At 42.3% G+C, this 18798-nt stretch overlaps 1 protein-coding gene across 1 annotated transcript; it reads right to left on the bottom strand.

Moving 5' to 3' along the window:
* Window positions 1-4358: 4358 nt before the first annotated feature.
* LOC123735238 (NACHT, LRR and PYD domains-containing protein 1 homolog) lies at window positions 4359-18355 on the bottom strand. Its single transcript, XM_045713000.1, has 9 exons — window positions 18315-18355; window positions 9454-9512; window positions 8379-8443; window positions 8032-8246; window positions 7587-7843; window positions 6838-6972; window positions 6579-6711; window positions 6448-6477; window positions 4359-4676 (listed from the first exon to the last, which is right to left on the bottom strand). The coding sequence occupies exons 3-9, from the start codon at window positions 8384-8386 to the stop codon at window positions 4390-4392; spliced, it is 1065 nt and encodes a 354-aa protein (XP_045568956.1). The 5' UTR covers window positions 8387-8443; window positions 9454-9512; window positions 18315-18355; the 3' UTR covers window positions 4359-4389.
* Between the last annotated feature and the right edge of the window lie 443 nt (window positions 18356-18798).

Below are 18798 nucleotides of genomic sequence, written 5' to 3'. Positions count from 1 at the left end.
AGTGTTGATCTAGGATCAGGTCTGTTTCCTGGTGAATACACCCCAAGGTGTTGAATAGGAGTGTTGATCTAGGATCAGGTCTGTTTCCTAGTGAATACACCCCATGGTGTTGAATAGGAGTGTTGATCTAGGATCAGGTCTGTTTCCTGGTGAATACACCCCAAGGTGTTGAATAGGAGTGTTGATCTAGGATCAGGTCTGTTTCCTGGTGAATACACCCCATGGTGTTGAATAGGAGTGTTGATCTAGGATCAGGTCTGTTTCCTAGTGAATACACCCCATGGTGTTGAATAGGAGTGTTGATCTAGGATCAGGTCTGTTTCCTAGTGAATACACCCCATGGTGTTGAATAGGAGTGTTGATCTAGGATCAGGTCTGTTTCCTAGTGAATACACCCCATGGTGTTGAATAGGAGTGTTGATCTAGGATCAGGTCTGTTTCCTAGTGAATACACCCCATGGTGTTGAATAGGAGTGTTGATCTAGGATCAGGTCTGTTTCCTAGTGAATACACCCCATGGTGTTGAATAGGAGTGTTGATCTAGGATCAGGTCTGTTTCCTAGTGAATACACCCCATGGTGTTGAATAGGAGTGTTGATCTAGGATCAGGTCTGTTTCCTAGTGAATACACCCCATGGTGTTGAATAGGAGTGTTGATCTAGGATCAGGTCTGTTTCCTAGTGAATACACGAAAATAAGGGAAAGCCGCACACTCTAAGAGCTCAAATGCAAAAATGTAATAACCTAATAACCAACGTTTCGACAGCAAAGCTGTCTTCATCAGGGTATCATCACAAACACTGCGAGATGACTCATTTATATAGTGTCAGAAGACACACAGGTGTCTGTAATCATGGCCAAGTGTGGCCTAATATCATTGGTTAACTCAAATATAAAAAATGGCATACAAAGAACATACAAAAAACGAACAAATTGATAGCATACGATCATAGATACATTTTAGACTACACAAACTTACAAACAATTACAATGGCAAATCACAATAATCACAAGAATAAATTATCAAGGTCACCCCCTCTCCTAGGGAGGGTGACATGTTCGATGCCAATATAACGCAGAGACGAAATCGAATGGTTTGCTTCCAAAAAGTGGGCCGCAACTGGGTAAGTCAAGTTTTACCACCTAATGGTGCTACGATGCTCTGAGATACGTACTTTTAATTCACGCTTTGTTTTACCCACATCATTTTTACCACAAGGACAAGTTATAAGATAAATAACTGCCTTAGTGGAACACGTAATAACACCTTTGATTGGGATCTGTTTCCCTCTTTGGGGGTGTTTGAAGGATCTACATTTATAAGTGCCATTGCATTGAGCACAGCCATTACACTTGTAATTTCCATCCAGTAGGGGCGCAAATAGACGTTGTTCAGGAATATCTTGGGGTGGTAAATCAGAGTGTACCAATTGATCTCTGAGATTTCTGCCCCGCGAGAATACGACCAGGGGAAGGTCAGAAAACACATTACCGAGACTATCATCATCCTAGTGAATACACCCCATGGTGTTGGTCTAGGATCAGGTCTGTTTCCTAGTGAATACACCCCATGGTGTTGAGTAAGAGTGTTGATCTAGGATCAGGTCTGTTTCCTAGTGAATACACCCCATGGTGTTGAGTAGGAGTGTTGATCTAGGAACAGGTCTCCCGGTCCAAATGATTCAGATTATAATTCTGATCCACTGTTATGAACCGGCTCATAGCCTGTAACAAAGAGGGAGACAACGTGGAGATATAGAAAAACATATTTTTTAAATAAAGTCAACTATATACAAGTAACAATGGGGTATGTAGTCAGTAGTGGAAGGGAGTGGATGTGTTCACAGATTGTGATAATGAGGGCTGTTGAAAGGTGCCAAAACAAATGAACACAACGAAGCCCCAAAATGCCACAACCAAAAACAACAGTGTGTCTGGGTGGAGAGAGTCTCCTCAATGAATGGGGGAAAGGTGTATTTATCCCCGGGACACAGCCGAGCCCAGGTGTGTCCCATTTCACTGACGACCCTTCCAGCTCTGCCCACCGACATCCTATTAAAGAAAACAAGATCAAAGAGAAAGAATTCTGCAGACAGAGTGGGAGGGTCGTCACAGAGTGACAGAGCGGGAGGGTCGTCACAGTGTGACAGAGCGGGAGGGTCGTCACAGTGTGACAGAGCGGGAGGGTCGTCACAGTGTGACAGAGCGGGAGGGTCGTCACAGTGTGACAGAGCGGGGGGGTCGTCACAGTGTGACAGAGCGGGAGGGTCGTCAAACACACACAATATATACAATGTTTTTTTCTCCATAACATTTGTGCACTGTTACTATCCATTCTACCATTAAGTTGGTAGCCCAACACTGTTACTATCCATTCTACCATTAGGTTGGTAGCCCAACACTGTTACTATCCATTCTACCATTAGGTTGGTACTCCAACACTGTTACTATCCATTCTACCATTAGGTTGGTACTCCAACACTGTTACTATCCATTCTACCATTAGGTTGGTACTCCAACACTGTTGATCTGAAGCAGTGAACAAAGACAGGGTCCAGCTCCACAAGAAGGTTGATCATCCTGGAACTTGACTCAGTTCCTTTTCTCAACACCATGTCGATGATGTCACGTGCCTTCTCTGCCCTCTCAGCTATCCCCTTTAGTGAGTCCATTTCCTCACTTCCTTCAGACAGAGTGAGTTGTAATCCCATAAAGAATCTAAGGAAGGTCTTTGGTCAAGATGTCAACATGGTGGTGTGTATCTTTGACTAGCCTGACTACCAGCCTCCCCATCTGTATAGAACAAGACATCATTCCAGTTCATTCCCTTAATTGTGTTTTCAAAATCATGTTGTGGAAATTCTTTCACACAGAGACACTCGAAGTCAATCTGAAATGAATCATTGTTTATTGTCAGCGAGCTGGAGAGGTTCCAACCAATCAGGATCTCTCCCTGGTCAGACCCAACTCAATGCACCATAGAACACATGTCAATCAGGATCTCTCCCTGGTCAGACCCAACTCAATGTACCATAGTACACATGTCAATCAGGATCTCTCCCTGGTCAGACCCAGCAGTTGTCTTATAAACGGCTATACACAGACAAGTTATATTTGCATGATTTAGCATAATTAATGAATCATTACCGTTTTGTTCCATTCATGTGACCGACCAATACTGGTTCATAACATTTAACAGACCAATACTGGTTCATAACATTTGACAGACCAATACTGGTTCATAACATTTAACAGACCAACACCTCACCAGTCTTCTTCTCTCTAAGCTGAGACCTTGAAACTGAGATATCTCGTTCTCAAAACAAAGTCTGGGCTTACTGCCAAATTACAGCTACTGATAGTGAGGATTTGTACAGTCAGCCACTTGATGAATACACAAATTAGTTTATAGAACAGCACATGAATAAAACACAGACATTTGTTAAAAGAATAGCACAAACATAAACATTTCCCTTACAATCATTTAAGTGTCTTTGTCCACAGACCAGGAGAAGCCCACCTATATAATTTTGTCCACAGACTAGGAGACAGGCCTCAGCATCTAGTTCTTTCCGCTAAGGCCTCAGCATCTTCAGATTAGGTTGTCTTTGTCCACAGACTAGGAGACAGGCCTCAGCATCTTCAGATTAGGTGAAGAAGTTCTTTGTCCCGATAGAGACACCTCGCTCTTTAGTGAAAGTTCTTTGTCCACAGACTAGGAGACAGGCCTCAGCATCTTCAGATTAGGTGACAACATTATTATATTTTCTACTCTCTACAAGACAGAGGATGGAGGAGAAGGGAAGAGAGAGATCAGAAAGTATGCAGAAGAATGAGGAGTGAGATACACCTGAGATAATTATGTGATGATGGTCCTATGATACACCTGAGATAATGATGGGTCCTATGATACACCTGAGATAATGATGTGATGATGATCCTATGATACACCTGAGATAATGATGTGATGATGGTCCTATGATACACCTGAGATAATGATGTGATGATGGTCCTATGATACACCTGAGATAATGATGTGATGATGGTCCTATGATACACCTGAGATAATGATGTGATGATGGTCCTATGATACACCTGAGATAATGATGTGATGATGATCCTATGATACACCTGAGATAATGATGTGATGATGGTTCTATGATACACCTGAGATAATGATGTGATGATGGTCCTATGATACACCTGAGATAATGATGTGATGATGGTCCTATGATAGAACTATAACAAGAGTCATTTATTACAGACAGCAACACAAAAACATTCTTCCATTCTGAAAAAGACTTTCTCATTGATCTGGGTAGCTATGTTTTTATTTGACCTATGTTTAATCATTCCACATATTCAAGGGAGGGAGAAAAGAAAACGGTCTTACCTAGATTCACTCAAGTACTTAACAAGATGGTGTTCATGTTCAATGAGAGCTTTGAGACAAGCTCCCGTCACTTCTGGTCCTTTAGGGAGGACTGATCTCAGTAGTTCTCTCATTCGGTCCTGTTCAGTTGTTTCAGCTTTTATTCTGGAGTACTCTTCATCACCAATCATGCCCTTTGACCGCAGAACATCTGCTATTGGCATTGTGTTTTTGACTCCCTGAATGAGTATAGCCCTGTGATTCTGAAGAAACTCCTCAGCAGGAATCCCAATGAGTATTAATGCTGAAGGGGGGATCAATTAAATGAATATGTCTTTAGGGTGAACAGCAGCTGTTTCTACATCATGCAGTCTCTCCAGTTATCATTCCCCTGATAGTCATTTCTTGAATAGAGCTGACTCCAGGGTTGTGGTCAATTCCAATTGAAGTCAGTCAATAAAAATAAATAAATTACTATTCGTAGAAGTCATTGAAAGTAGATGCCCTTTTCCAGTTATTGAATTGGAATTTCAGTTCACTTCCTGAATTGACTGACTTATTTGGAATTGACACCTACCCTGGCTGACACGATTGTCTATTCTACATAACATACAGAGCCTTGCAAAAGTGTTCATACCCCTTGTATTTCTCTATTGTGTTACATAGTGGGATTAAAATTGATTTAGTTGTAATGTTTTGTCATCAATCTACTGAAAATACTCTGTAATGTCAAAGTGGACATGTTCCCCATACATACAATATCTGGAAGTATTGCATTTCAAGCACAGATTCAACTATATACAAAGACCAGGGATGTTTTTGAAAGCCTCGTGAAGAAGGGCAGTGATTGGTAGATGGGTAACAATAACAAAATCAGACATTTAATAATTATGCTGTGGATTACATATTAAACCACCCAGACACATCAAAGATAGTGGTCCTTCTGAACTGAGCTGCAGGACAGGAAGGAAACTGCTCAGGGACGTCACCATCAGGACACTGGTGAATTTAAAACAGTTCCAGAGTTCAACGTCTGTGATGGGAGAAAACTGAGGATGGATCAACAACATTGTAGTGACTCCATAATAACAACTTAAATGACAGAGTGAAAAGAAGAATACAAATATACAGAATAAAAATATTCCAAAACATGCATCTTATATGCAACAAGGTACTAAAGTAATACTGTAAAAAACATCTACAAAGGAAGACACTTTTTGGCCTAAATGCAAAGCCTCATGTTTGGGGCAAATCCAACACATCACTGAGTAACTGCCTCCTTATTTTCAAGCATGTTGGTGGCTGCATCATAGTATGGGTATGTTTGTCATCAGCAAATACTGGGGAGTTTTTCAGGATAAAAAATAAATGGAATGGAGCTAAGAATAGGCAAAATCCTAGAGGAAAACCAAGACACTGGGAGAGGAATTCACCTTTCAACAGAACAATAACCTACATAACAAGGCCAAATCTACACTTGAGCTGCTTACCAAGAAGACATTGAATGTTCCTGAGTGGCCAAGTTACAGTTCTGACTTAAATCTGCTTGTAAATCTATGGAAAGACTTAAATGGCTGTCTAGCCATGATCTCCAACATCTTGACAGAGCTTGAAGAATTATGAAAATAATAATGGGCTAATATTGTACAATCCAGGTGTGGAAAGCCCTTAGAGACTCACCCAGAAAGACTCCCAGCTGTAATCGCTGCCAAAGGTGTTTCTAAGTATTGACTCGGGGGCTGAATACTTATGGAACGACTATTTTAGGCATTTCATTTCTATCAATCTAAATATATATATTCTTTGACATTAGAGTATTTTGTGTAGATTGTCGTCAAGAAATGACAATGAAATCCCTTTTAATCCCACTGTTAAACAAAATGTGACGCAGATAAGGCTCTGTATTTCTGTCTGAATGTTTTATATCATTACACCCCACTGAACATGACTCATGAAGACCTTCATCACCCCACTGAACATGACTCATGAAGACCTTCAGTGTCCTTCATCACAACTTGAAGAGATGTTAGCTCTGTAACCCGTTTTATAAACCTCATCCACAAAAACAAGCTTACATGTTGGATGAGAGTCTTTGCTGTATACATCTGAAAGACAAACAATAGAAAATATCATAAAACATTTTAAAAGCATCTGTTAGAAAAGGACATTGATGATTGACATACTGTTTATGTCTAGTATTTCTTACCTTTTGATACCACTGATTTCCATACTGTCCTCTCATCTTCCCCGATTAATTCCATCTCAATGTCAACCCCTGTGTTTCTCATAATCATCTGACAACAGCTTGGTGTGGTGTCTGCAGGTAACAGCTGAATCTTCTGTAGGAGGCCATATGGTGCAACGATTGAGACAACAGACAGAGAGAGAATAGTGAAATAGAATGACATTCCAGTTATTCATATACAATATGACAGATTCATGTCCTCAGCCTGCTAAAACTGCACCTCTGGATTGATGGAAGTGGAGTGGGGATTCTTGAATGCAAACAAACTGTTCAGCTTTAAGGGCCCGTTTGGACTTGACAGGACGAATTCTGAAAATCCTTTGGACACCTGATCTTTCTCCCGTTCCTGAACAGCCTACAAAATGAGCAATGTAGTAGTCAGTCAGAACAATGTAGTCTCGTAATTCACACAACATGCAATCCATTTTTGTCAACAAAAAAATGTGTAGACTATTGTTCTACTATCCCAATTTTACCAGGATAATATTTTAAAGGTGTACCAGGTAAGTTGACTGGGAAGAGATTCTCTTTTACAGCAACAACCTGGGGAAAAGTTACAGGGAAGAGGAGAGGGGATAAATGAGCCAATTGGAAGCTGGGGATGATTAGGTAGCCATGATAGTATGAGGGCCAAATTGGGAGTTGAGCCAGGACACCGGGTTAACACCCCTACTCTTATGATAAGTGCCATGGGATCTTTAGTGACCATGGAGAGGACACCCATTTAACATCCCATCTGAAAGACAGCACCCTACACAGGGCAATGTCCCCATCACTGCCCAGGGGCATTGGGTTCTCCTTCGACCAGAGGGAGGAGTGCTGTCTACTGGCTCTTCAAATGAATGAGACAAAAATAGATTTCTCACAGAGCTGCATGTTGTCTTTGTAATCTAGAGATTTTCAACAAACTATCAGCTTTCCTTCAGTAAGTTTCAACATACTGTTGTCACTTCAGTGAAAGTGCCTCACCTCTTTCTGACTGGAGTTTCTGAGGAGCAGGTACAGCCTTGAAATGACTGTTGACCTTTTTACTGCCATATAGAGGACCACGTCACAGTGGACATCTATGTTCAAAGACAGTAATCTCAGTATAACAGAGATAAGTGAGAACTTGGGATGGAGAATTTTAGCATGGAATCTGGTAACCTCATGCACTTCCTCTAAAGACACTCCATGTTCCTCTACATGAAGAATCTTCATCTCATTCCTCAGGGACGGGTTGGTCCCTGAACAACACAATAAAAAGGAGACAGAAAGACAAATATTGTGTTATTCATCCAACTAAAACACAAAGAATATGCAGTACCAGATCACAGTAAACTCAAACTCCCAGAATAGTTCATTCATTCATTCAGGAAGTGAAACTCAGTTACATGGAAATGTCTTTCTGAATACTATTTCTATATGGTTTTACCTAAACAGACACAGTGTGGCAGATGAACTTCCTCCAGTTCACCTAACTCCATAGTGATATCCAGCAATGGACCACCTTGTGTGTACTGCATGTCTTTCAGAAGGTGACTGTATGGTTCCCAGTTCCTGAAGTGATACTTCAGAATGACATCTCTCTCACACAGCCAGCGGAGCCCAGACACTGTGCACTCATAACTCCCTTTGGGTGTCCTGTGCCTGAGGGCAACAACAAGATATGGTAGAGAGGGTCAATCGTCAAATGGAGAGGTTGGATTAGAAGACTACTCCCAAAGGTAATGGGGAAATACACTAGCAAGTGGAATGAAATGTTAAAAGTAGTTATTTTACCTGAACATTGTCACTCCCTGGACAGTGGAAGTCAAGGGTTCAATCTGAAGCCAGTGTGTGGAGTCCTGAACAAGGACAAGCATGCCAGTAATACATATGGGGCCTGTTTCCTGGACACAGATTGAGTCTAGTGCTGGACTAAAAAGCATACTCAATGGAAGTTTCAATAGAAAGATCTTATCGGTCCAGGACTAGACTTAATCTGTGTCTGGGAAACTGGCCCATTAACCAAAGTAACTAATCTAATGTATTTATTCAATGTTACTGTCACGAGTACTGTCTTCAAATTTCCTGTCATATAGGAGCCAAGGCGCAGCGTGCCGGTAATTCCACATACTTTAATAGAAGTGAAACCGAACAAAAACAATTAACAGGATAAACAGAAATGAACGTGACACAACTGCAGTACACACAAAACACTCATAGAAAGAATAATAATCCACAAACAGGTTGGGAAAAGGCTGCCTAAGTATGATTCCTAATCAGAGACAACGATAGACAGCTGCCTCTGATTAGGAACCATACTCGGCTCAAAACAAAGAAATAGACATCATAGAAAGCCCACCCCACACCCTGACCTAACCACATAGAGAAACAAACCCTCTCTCTCAGGTCAGGGCGTGACAGTTACATGGAATGCTGGTGATTTATCAATTCAACTGTCAAATTAAAAAAATATGACAATAGCTAAAATCCTGCATTACTACAAGCAGAACACAGGACTGTCTATATCCCAGGATGAATGGTTGGTCAGTACACACCTGGCTTTGAGACTGTGTTTATATTGCTAAAGCAGAACACAGGACTGTCTATATCCCAGTATGAATGGTTGGTTAGTACACACCTGGCTTTGAGACTGTGTTTATATTACTAAAGCAGAACACAGGACTGTCTATATCCCAGTATGAATGGTTGGTCAGTACACACCTGGCTTTGAGACTGTGTTTATATTACTAAAGCAGAACACAGGAATGTCTATATCCCAGTATGAATGGTTGGTCAGTACACACCTGGCTTTGAGACTGTGCCTGACTCCTGCAGGTATGTAAAAGTAAGAATTGACATTATGACTTACCTGAACATGGTCACAAGTCTTACAGCTCTGAGGAATCCCTGAAGTCAAAAGTAGCTGTTCTATAAAACATATTTAAATACAAGTAATTAGACTGTCAAGCAACCAGACGCATTTATGAAATTGCTTATTTCAGTTACTAATAACCATGCACCCATTAATAACTGACTGTAAACGCTGTTAAATTACCATGGATTGATGAGGAATTAAATGATATGGTTGAGAGGGAAAAGGAATGACAGACTACTGAGGGCAGTAGGGGCTGCGCTACCCCCTGAAAAATCAGAATGAAATAAATATATATATACATACAGTGGGGGAAAAAAGTATTTGATCCCCTGCTGATTTTGTACGTTTGCCCACTGACAAAGAAATTATCAGTCTATAATTTTAATGGTAGGTTCATTTGAACAGTGAGAGACAGAATAACAACAAAAATCCCCCCAAAAATCCAGAAAAACACATGTCAAAAATGTTATAAAATGATTTGCATTTTAATGAAGGAAATAAGTATTTGATCCCTCTGCAAAACATGACTTAGTACTTGGTGGCAAAACCCTTGTTGGCAATCAGAGGTCAGACGTTTCTTGTAGTTGCTCACCAGGTTTGCACACATCTCAGGAGGGATTTTGTCCCACTCCCATTTGCAGATCTTCTCCAAGTCATTAAGGTTTCGAGGCTGACGTTTGGCAACTCGAACCTTCAGCTCCCTCCACAGATTTTCTATGGGATTAAGGTCTGGAGACTGGCTAGGCCACTCCAGGACCTTAATGTGCTTCTTGTTGAGCCACTCCTTTGTTGCCTTGGCTGTGTGTTTTGGGTAATTATCATGCTGGAATACCCATCCACGACCCATTTTCAATGCCCTGGCTGAGGGAAGGAGGTTCTCACCCAAGATTTGACGGTACATGGCCCCGTCCATCGTCCCTTGATGCGGTGAAGTGTTCCTGTCCCCTTACCAGAAAAACAAACCCAAAGCATAATGTTTCCACCTCCATGTTTGACGGTGGAGATGGTGTTCTTGGGGTCATAGGCAGCATTCCTCCTCCTCCAAACACGGCGAGTTGAGTTGATGCCAAAAAGCTCCATTTTGGTCTCATCTGACCACAACACTTTCACCAGTTGTATTCTGAATCATTCAGATGTTCATTGGCAAACTTCAGACGGGCATGTATATGTATTCTTTAGCAGGGGGACCTTGCGGGCGCTGCAGGATTTCAGTCCTTCACGGCGTAGTGTGTTACCAATTGTTTTCTTGGCGACTATGGTCCCAGCTGCCTTGAGATCATTGACAAGATTCTCCCGTGTAGTTCTGTGCTGATTCCTCACCGTTCTCATGATCATTGCAACCCCACAAAGTGAGATCTTGCATGGAGCCCCAGGCTGAGAGATATTGACAGTTCTTTTGTGTTTCTTCCATTTGCGAATAATCGCACCAAATGTTGTCACCTTCTCACAAAGCTGCTTGGCGATGGTCTTGTAGCCCATTCCAGCCTTGTGTAGGTCTACAATCTTGTCCCTGACATCCTTGGAGAGCTCTTTGGTCTTGGCCATGGTGGAGAGTTTGGAATCTGATTGATTGATTGCTTCTGTGGACAGGTGTCTTTTTTACAGGTAACAAGCTGCGGTTAGGAGCACTCCCTTTAAGAGTGTGCTCCTAATCTCAGCTCGTTACCTGTATAAAAGACACCTGGGAGACAGAAATCTTTCTGATTGAGAGGGGGTCAAATACTTATTTCCCTCATTAAAATGCAAATCAATTTATAACATTTTTGACGTGCGCTTTTCTGGACATTTTTGTTGTTATTCTGTCTCACTGTTCAAATAAATCTACCATTAAAATTATAGACTGATCATTTCTTTGTCAGTGGGCAAACTTACAAAATCAGCAGGGGATCAAATACTTTTTTCCCCCACTGTATATACACGGCTCAAAAAAATAAAGGGAACACTAAAATAACACATCCTAGATCTGAAGGAATGAAATAATCTTATTAAATACTTTTTTCTTTACATAGTTGAATGTGCTGACAACAAAATCACACAAAAGTAATCAATGCAAATCCAATTTATCAACCCATGGAGGTCTGGATTTGGAGTCACACTCAAAATTAAAGTGGAAAACCACACTACATGCTGATCCAACTTTGATGTAATGTCTTTAAAACAAGTCAAAATGAGGCTCAGTAGTGTGTGTGGCCTCCACGTGCCTGTATGACCTCCCTACAACGCCTGGGCATGCTCCTGATGAGGTGGCGGATGGTCTCCTGAGGGATCTCCTCCCAGACCTGGACTAAAGCATCCGCCAACTCCTGGACAGTCTGTGGTGCAACGTGGCGTTGGTGGATGGAGCGAGACATGTCCCAGATGTGCTCAATTGGATTCAGGTCTGGGGAACGGCGGGCCAGTCCATAGCATCAATGCCTCCCTCTTGCAGGAACTGCTGACACACTCCAGCCACATGAGGTCTAGCATTGTCTTGCATTAGGAGGAACCCAGGGCCATCCGCACCAGCATATGGTCTCACAAGGGGTCTGAGGATCTCATCTCGGTACCTAATGGCAGTCAGGCTACCTCTGGCGAGCACATGGAGGGCTGTGCCGCCCCCCAAAGAAATGCCACCCCACACCATGACTGACCCACCGCCAAACCGGTCATGCTGGAGGATGTTGCAGGCAGCAGAACGTTCTCCACGGCGTCTCCAGACTCTGTCACGTCTGTCACGTGCTCAGTGTGAACCTGCTTTCATCTGTGAAGAGCACAGGGCGCCAGTGGCGAATTTGCCAATCTTGGTGTTGTCTGGCAAATGCCAAACGTCCTGCACGGTGTTGGGCTGTAAGCACAACCCCCACCTGTGGACGTCGGGCCCTCATACCACTCTCATGGAGTCTGTTTCTGACCGTTTGAGCAGACACATGCACATTTGTGGCCTGCTGGAGGTCATTTTGCAGGGCTCTGGCAGTGATTCTCCTGCTCCTCCTTGCACAAAGGCGGAGGTAGTGGTCCTGCTGCTGGGTTGTTGCCCTCCTACGGCCTCCTCCACATCTCCTGATGTACTGGCCTGTCTCCTGGTAGCGCCTCCATGCTCTGGACACTACGCTGACAGACACAGCAAACCTTCTTGCCACAGCTCGCATTGATGTGCCATCCTGGATGAGCTGCACTACCTGAGCCACTTGTGTGGGTTGTAGACTCCGTCTCATGCTACCACTAGAGTGAAAGCACCACCAGCATTCAAAAGTGACCAAAACATCAGCCAGGAAGCATAGGAACTGAGAAGTGGTCTGTGGTCCCCACCTGCAGAACCACTCCTTTATTGGGGGTGTCTTGCTAATTGCCTATAATTTCCAGCTGTTGTCTATTCCATTTGCACAACAGCATGTGAAATGTATTGTCAATCAGTGTTGCTTTCTAAGTGGACAGTTTGATTTCACAGAAGTGTGATTGACTTGGAGTTACATTGTGTTGTTTAAGTGTTCCCTTTATTTTTTTGAGCAGTGTATATACACACACACACTACCGGTCAAAAGTGTTTGAACACCTACTCATTCAAGGCTTTTCTCTTTATTTTTTACTATTTTCTACATTGTAGAATAATAGTGAAGACATCAAAACCATGAAATAACACATGGAATCATGTAGTTACCAAAAAGTGTTACTCAAAATGTATTTTATGTTTGAGATTCTTCAAATAGCAACCCTTTGCCATGATTACAGCTTTGCACACTCTTGGCATTCTCTCAACCAGCCCAACCAATGCCAAGAGTGTGCAAAGCTGTCATTCCATATGTGTTGATTCATAGTTTAGGGTCGTTGTCTTATTGGAAGGTGATCCTTCACCCCAGTCTGAGGTCCTGAGCGCTCTGGAGCAGGTTTTCATCAAGGATCTCTGTTCTTTGCTCCGTTCATCCTTCCCCTCGATCCTGACTAGTCTTCCAGTCTCTGCTGCTGAAAAACATCCCCGCAGCATGCCACCACCATGCTTCACCGTAGGGATGGTATTGACCAGGTAATGAGCTGTGCCTGGTTTCCTCCAGACCAAAGAGTTCAAGCTTGGTTTCATCAGACCAGAGAATCTTGTTTCTCATGTTCTGAGAGTCCTTTCGGTGCCTTTTGGCAAACTCCAAGCAGGCTGTCAGGTGCCTTTTACTGAGGAGTGGCTGATTAGTGGAGTGCTGCAGAGAAGGTTGTCCTTCTTGAAGGTTATTCCATGTCCACAGAGGACCTCTCAAGCTCTGTCATAGTGACCATTGGGTTCTTGGTCAACTTCCTGACCGAGGCACTTCTCCCCCGATTGCTCAGTTTGGCCGGGCGGCCAGCTCTTAGGAAGAGTCACAATCCTGTTTCGGAGCTCTATGGACAATTACTTCGAACCTCATAGCTTGGTTTTTGCTCTGACATGTACTGTCAACTGTGGGACCTTATATAGACAGGTGTGTGCCTTTTCAAAATCATGTCCAATCAATTGAGTTTATCACAGGTGGACTCCAATTAAGTTGTAGAAACATCTCAAAGATGATCAACGAAAACAGGATGTACATGAGCTCAATTACGAGTCTCATAGCAAAAGGTCTGAATACTTACGTAAATAAGGTATTCATTTTCTAATTTTGCTAACATTTCTAAAAACCTGTTTTCAGTTTGTCGTTATAGAGTATTGTGTGTAGATTGAAAAAAAGTAATTTAATCCATTTTAGAATAAGGCTGTAATGTAACAAAATGTGGAAGTAGTAAAGAGGTCTGAATACTTTCCGAATGCACTGTACACACAAACATGATAACATACAGACCATACACTCACATACATGGATTTTGTGTTGTAGATATGTGGTAGTGGAGTAGTAGCCTGATGGCACACAGTTAATGTGTTGTGAAATGTAATGTCATGCTGGTTTTTTTTTAGATATCAGTGGAGGCTGGTGGGAGGAGATATAGGAGGACGGGCTCATTGTAATGGCTGGAATGAAATAAATGGAACGATATTAAACACTTCAAGCATATGGAAACCACGTTTGACTCCGTTCCATTTTCAACCCTCCAATCAGAAATTGGGAGAACACTCATAAAACTCCTGAAGTGTGTGTGTGTGTACGCGCAAGTGTCAAACTTCAAGAACATTGATAAGCAGGGCTACTTAAAGAACTGTATGTTACAGAGACTTGGTGTTGTTTATGGTGAAAAAACATTCTGATACAGATTATTTTGTGTTTTTTCCTTACAATCAAAGCATTGCATGCTTATAACTCAATGCACTGCTTTTTAAAAATGGACAATGTTTTATTTAGGGACAAATTTGAACAAATTCTAAAATTGAACTAATGCCATTAACTCGATGAATTGTTTTAATCGTTTGACTTAGACTTGTAATAAAAAGGAATATAAGTGAGCAACAGGCTTAGAATGTTGTGTGGATATTGAAGTCATACATGATTTATACACTCATTACCATAATCTGACGTGAAAAGTATTAAGGATACAATTACATTGTTCTATTAATTCATGTTTGTGGAAGCAGGAAACACATCGCTCTGGTCCATGTTTTGTAGACGTTAGGGGCCTGATTTCTGGTTCCCTAGTTTCTAAAATGAAAGCTTAAGTTTGTTTTGACCAAATGTGACTCACCACCTAGATTTGGTGTTATTCATTCTCAATTTTAAATTGTGTTTTTTACACTGGATAAAAGTAGAGACTCAGAGCTACAAAATGGTATATCATACACTGCATTTTGAGGAACAATGGGAACATAATTCTGCTTTGAAAGTTGATCAACTTGTAAACTCACTTTTGAGAAAATTGCCTTTGAATGTTTTGGTATTTAGTGAATAGCATCGTTCACACCCACTTAAGCTTTAGCCCCACCCATCTCGTTTCGCTCTTGGAGTGTTCAGAGCACACCTGACTCTCTGGCCGATTTGTTTACCTCTGTTGTTTATCTCATGAAAACAGCCTTACCAGCTCTGCTGACTTTTTTGTCGACATTTACTGACACTGGCCATATTCAATGGGTGTTGTACACTTTAGCTTAAGACATGTAGCTAGATAGCTAGGTAAACAACGTGTAAGATCAACCACGTCACATAACGTTAGTTAACGTTAGCTAACATTATCTGGCTGGCTCGTTAACTAGTTACCCACCAGGTACAACCCTAAATCCGTAAACATGGGCACCCTCATAGATATTATCCTGACCAACTTGCCCTCCAAATACACCTCTGCTGTTTTCAACCAGGATCTCAGCGATCACTGCCTCATTGCCTGCATCCGCTATGGGTCCGCGGTCAAACGACCACCCCTCATCACTGTCAAACGCTCCCTAAAACACTTCAGCGAGCAGGCCTTTCTAATCAACCTGGCCCGGGTATCCTGGAAGGATATTGACCTCATCCCGTCAGTCGAGGATGCCTGGTTGTTCTTTAAAAGTAATTTCCTCACCATCTTAAATAAGCATGCCCCTTTCAAAAAATGTAGAACTAAGAACAGATATAGCCATTGGTTCACTCCAGACCTGACTGCCCTCGACCAGCACAAAAACATCCTGTGGCGGACTGCACTAGCATCGAATAGTCCCCGCGATATGCAACTTTTCAGGGAAGTCAGGAACCAATACACAGGCAGGAAAGCAAAGACTAGCTTTTTCAAACAGAAATTTGCATCCTGTAGCTCTAACTCCAAAAAGTTCTGGGACACTGTAAAGTCCATGGAGAATAAGAGCACCTCCTCCCAGCTGCCCACTGCACTGAGGCTAGGTAACACTGTCACCACCGATAAATCCACGATAATCGAGAATTTCAATAAGCATTTCTCTACGGCTGGCCATGCTTTCCTCCTGGCTACCCTAACCCCGGCCAACAGCTCCGCACCCCCCACAGCTACTTGCCCAAGCCTCCACAGCTTCTCCTTCACCCAAATCCAGATAGCAGATGTTATGAAAGACCTGCAAAACCTGGACCGGTACAAATCAGTCTGTTCAACCTCTCGTATCGTCCGAGATCCCTAAAGATTGGAAAGCTGCCGCGGTCATCCCCCTCTTCAAAGGGGGTGACACTCTAGACCCAAACTGTTATAGATCGATATCCATCCTGCTCTGCCTTTCTAAAGTCTTCGAAAGCCAAGTCAATAAACAGATCACTGATCATTTCGAATCCCACCATACCCGTACCTTCTCCGCTGTGCAATCCGGTTTCCGAAATGGTCAAGGGTGCACCTCGGCCACGCTCAAGGTACTAAACGATATCATAACCGCCATCAATAAAAGACAGTACTGTGCAGCCGTCTTCATCGACCTGGCCAAGGCTTTCGACTCTGTCAATCACTGTATTCTTATCGGCAGACTCAATAGCCTTGGTTTCTCAAATGACTGCCTCGCCTGGTTCACCAACTACTTCTCAGACATAGTTCAGTGTGTCAAATCGGAGGGCCTGTTGTCCGGACCTCTGGCAGTCTATGGGGGTACCACCGGGTTCAATTCTCGGACCGACTCTTTTCTCTGCATATATCAACAATGTCGCTCTGGATTCCCTGATCCACCTCTACGCAGACGACACCATTCTGTATACATCTAGCCCTTCCTTGGACACTGTTAACTAACCTCCAAACGAGCTTCAATGCCATACAACACTCCGTCCGTGGTCTCCAACTACTCTTAAACGCAAGTAAAACTAAATGCATGCTTTTCAAACGTTCGCTGCCCACACCTGCCCGCCCGTCCAGCATCACTACTCTGGACCGTTCTAACTTAGAATATGTGGACAACTACAAATACCTAGGTGTCTGGCTAGACTGTAAACTCTCCTTCTAGACTCATATTAAACATCTCCAATCCAAAATGAAATCTAGAATCGGCTTCCTATTTCGCAACAAAGCCTCCTTCACTCAGGCCGCCAAACATACCCTCGTAAAACTGACTATTGGCTAATAGCAGTAAAGACTGCTGTTCCATGAAATATATATATTTTTAACAACAATGAACATAGTGCCAAATCATGTAGTTACTACCCTGCATGAATCTGCTGGGAGCTAACCAACCAGGTTCAATGTTAGCTAGCTAACATTAGGCTCTAACTAGCAAAGCAAACGGTTCTGTGATACGAATAATAACGTCATACACGTAACTTTAGCTAGGGAGCCAGCCAGCTAACGTTAACTAGCTAGCTAACAGTACACCTTAGCTTGAAATGAAACCCCTTTGTCAAAATTAGAAATATCTGAAAATGTAGTTAGCTAGACTATCCTACCCGTATACATCATCATGCATGATGGACGCGTCTCCCTTTCACAGATGCCATGCCACGGTTGCCCTTAGTTTGAAGATGTAATCCGGAGACAGGTGTTTCTTCCATCTCTTTAGCTATCATACTCTAATTCCACAGATTTCAAAACTCGATCCTCCAGAAAGTGGAGAGCAACTCTACTAAACAATACATTTTTAAAAAAGCAGCATTCAACAGGATTACCAACAGACTGACCAGGTCAAATAGACAGAAGCCTTCTATGGCAAACCAATCCGAACTCCTCTCTTTGCATGTTCAGCCCACTCATTATCTCAGCCAATTATGGCTAGTGGGAAGGTTTCTGACTTTTTCTGTAGCTTAACCAACAAGGCTCGTAATTTAACAGTCTTATTCATATTTACAGATGGCATACAAGTTATTAAGGCACATGAAAGTTCACATGTTCCATATGGCATTTCTGCCCCAAAAATGCATTTTGATAGAAGGCTCTCCTGTGAAGTCGTGACTTGCGACATATGCCTAGTTTCCTGAAACGGGTCACAAATACATAATTATTGTGTTCCTTGCCTGGGACTCAAGTATAAGCTGTAATCATATTTTGATTGGAAAACAAGTAAATCATTTAACACTCACTTTTCTCAGGTCCAGGCTTGATCCAACTCTCTCCACCATGGTCTCTGGTGTTGGGATAGCAGACAGATTGACCGTGATTAAACAAACTACAACTTTATACTGTATAGCATACATGGATCTTTCTATAAATTAGGGTACCAGTGAGGGTTTCCTGCAGTGGACAACTTGTTACAGCTGTTGATAAGTCATTGATAATAATCAGGGGTGGATCAGCTTTAATATTGAAGATAGATTGTTGCTTCACACACACACTTACAGTTGAAGTCGGAAGTTTACATACAGTTAGGTTGGAGTCATTAAAACTCATTTTTCAACCACTCCACAAATTTCTTGTTAACAAACTATAGTTTTGGCAAGTCAGTTAGGACATCTACTTTGTGCATGACACAAGTAATTTTTCCAACAACAGTTAACAGATAGATTATTTCACTGTATCACAATTCCAGTGGGCCAGAAGTTTACATACACAAAATTGACTGCCTTT

Source organism: Salmo salar, unplaced genomic scaffold, assembly GCF_905237065.1.
Source record: "Salmo salar unplaced genomic scaffold, Ssal_v3.1, whole genome shotgun sequence".
NCBI lineage: Eukaryota > Metazoa > Chordata > Actinopteri > Salmoniformes > Salmonidae > Salmo > Salmo salar.
The sequence above is the reverse complement of the archived record's forward strand: the minus strand, read 5'-3'. Positions and strand labels throughout refer to the sequence as shown.

Coding starts and splice junctions, on each gene's coding strand:
- LOC123735238 (XM_045713000.1), bottom strand. Junction 6,478..6,578: donor GAAATCAGTGGTATCAAAAG/GTAAGAAATACT, acceptor TTTGTCTTTCAG/ATGTATACAGCAAAGACTCT. Junction 4,677..6,447: donor CAAAGACTCTCATCCAACAT/GTAAGCTTGTTT, acceptor TCCCCCCTTCAG/CATTAATACTCATTGGGATT.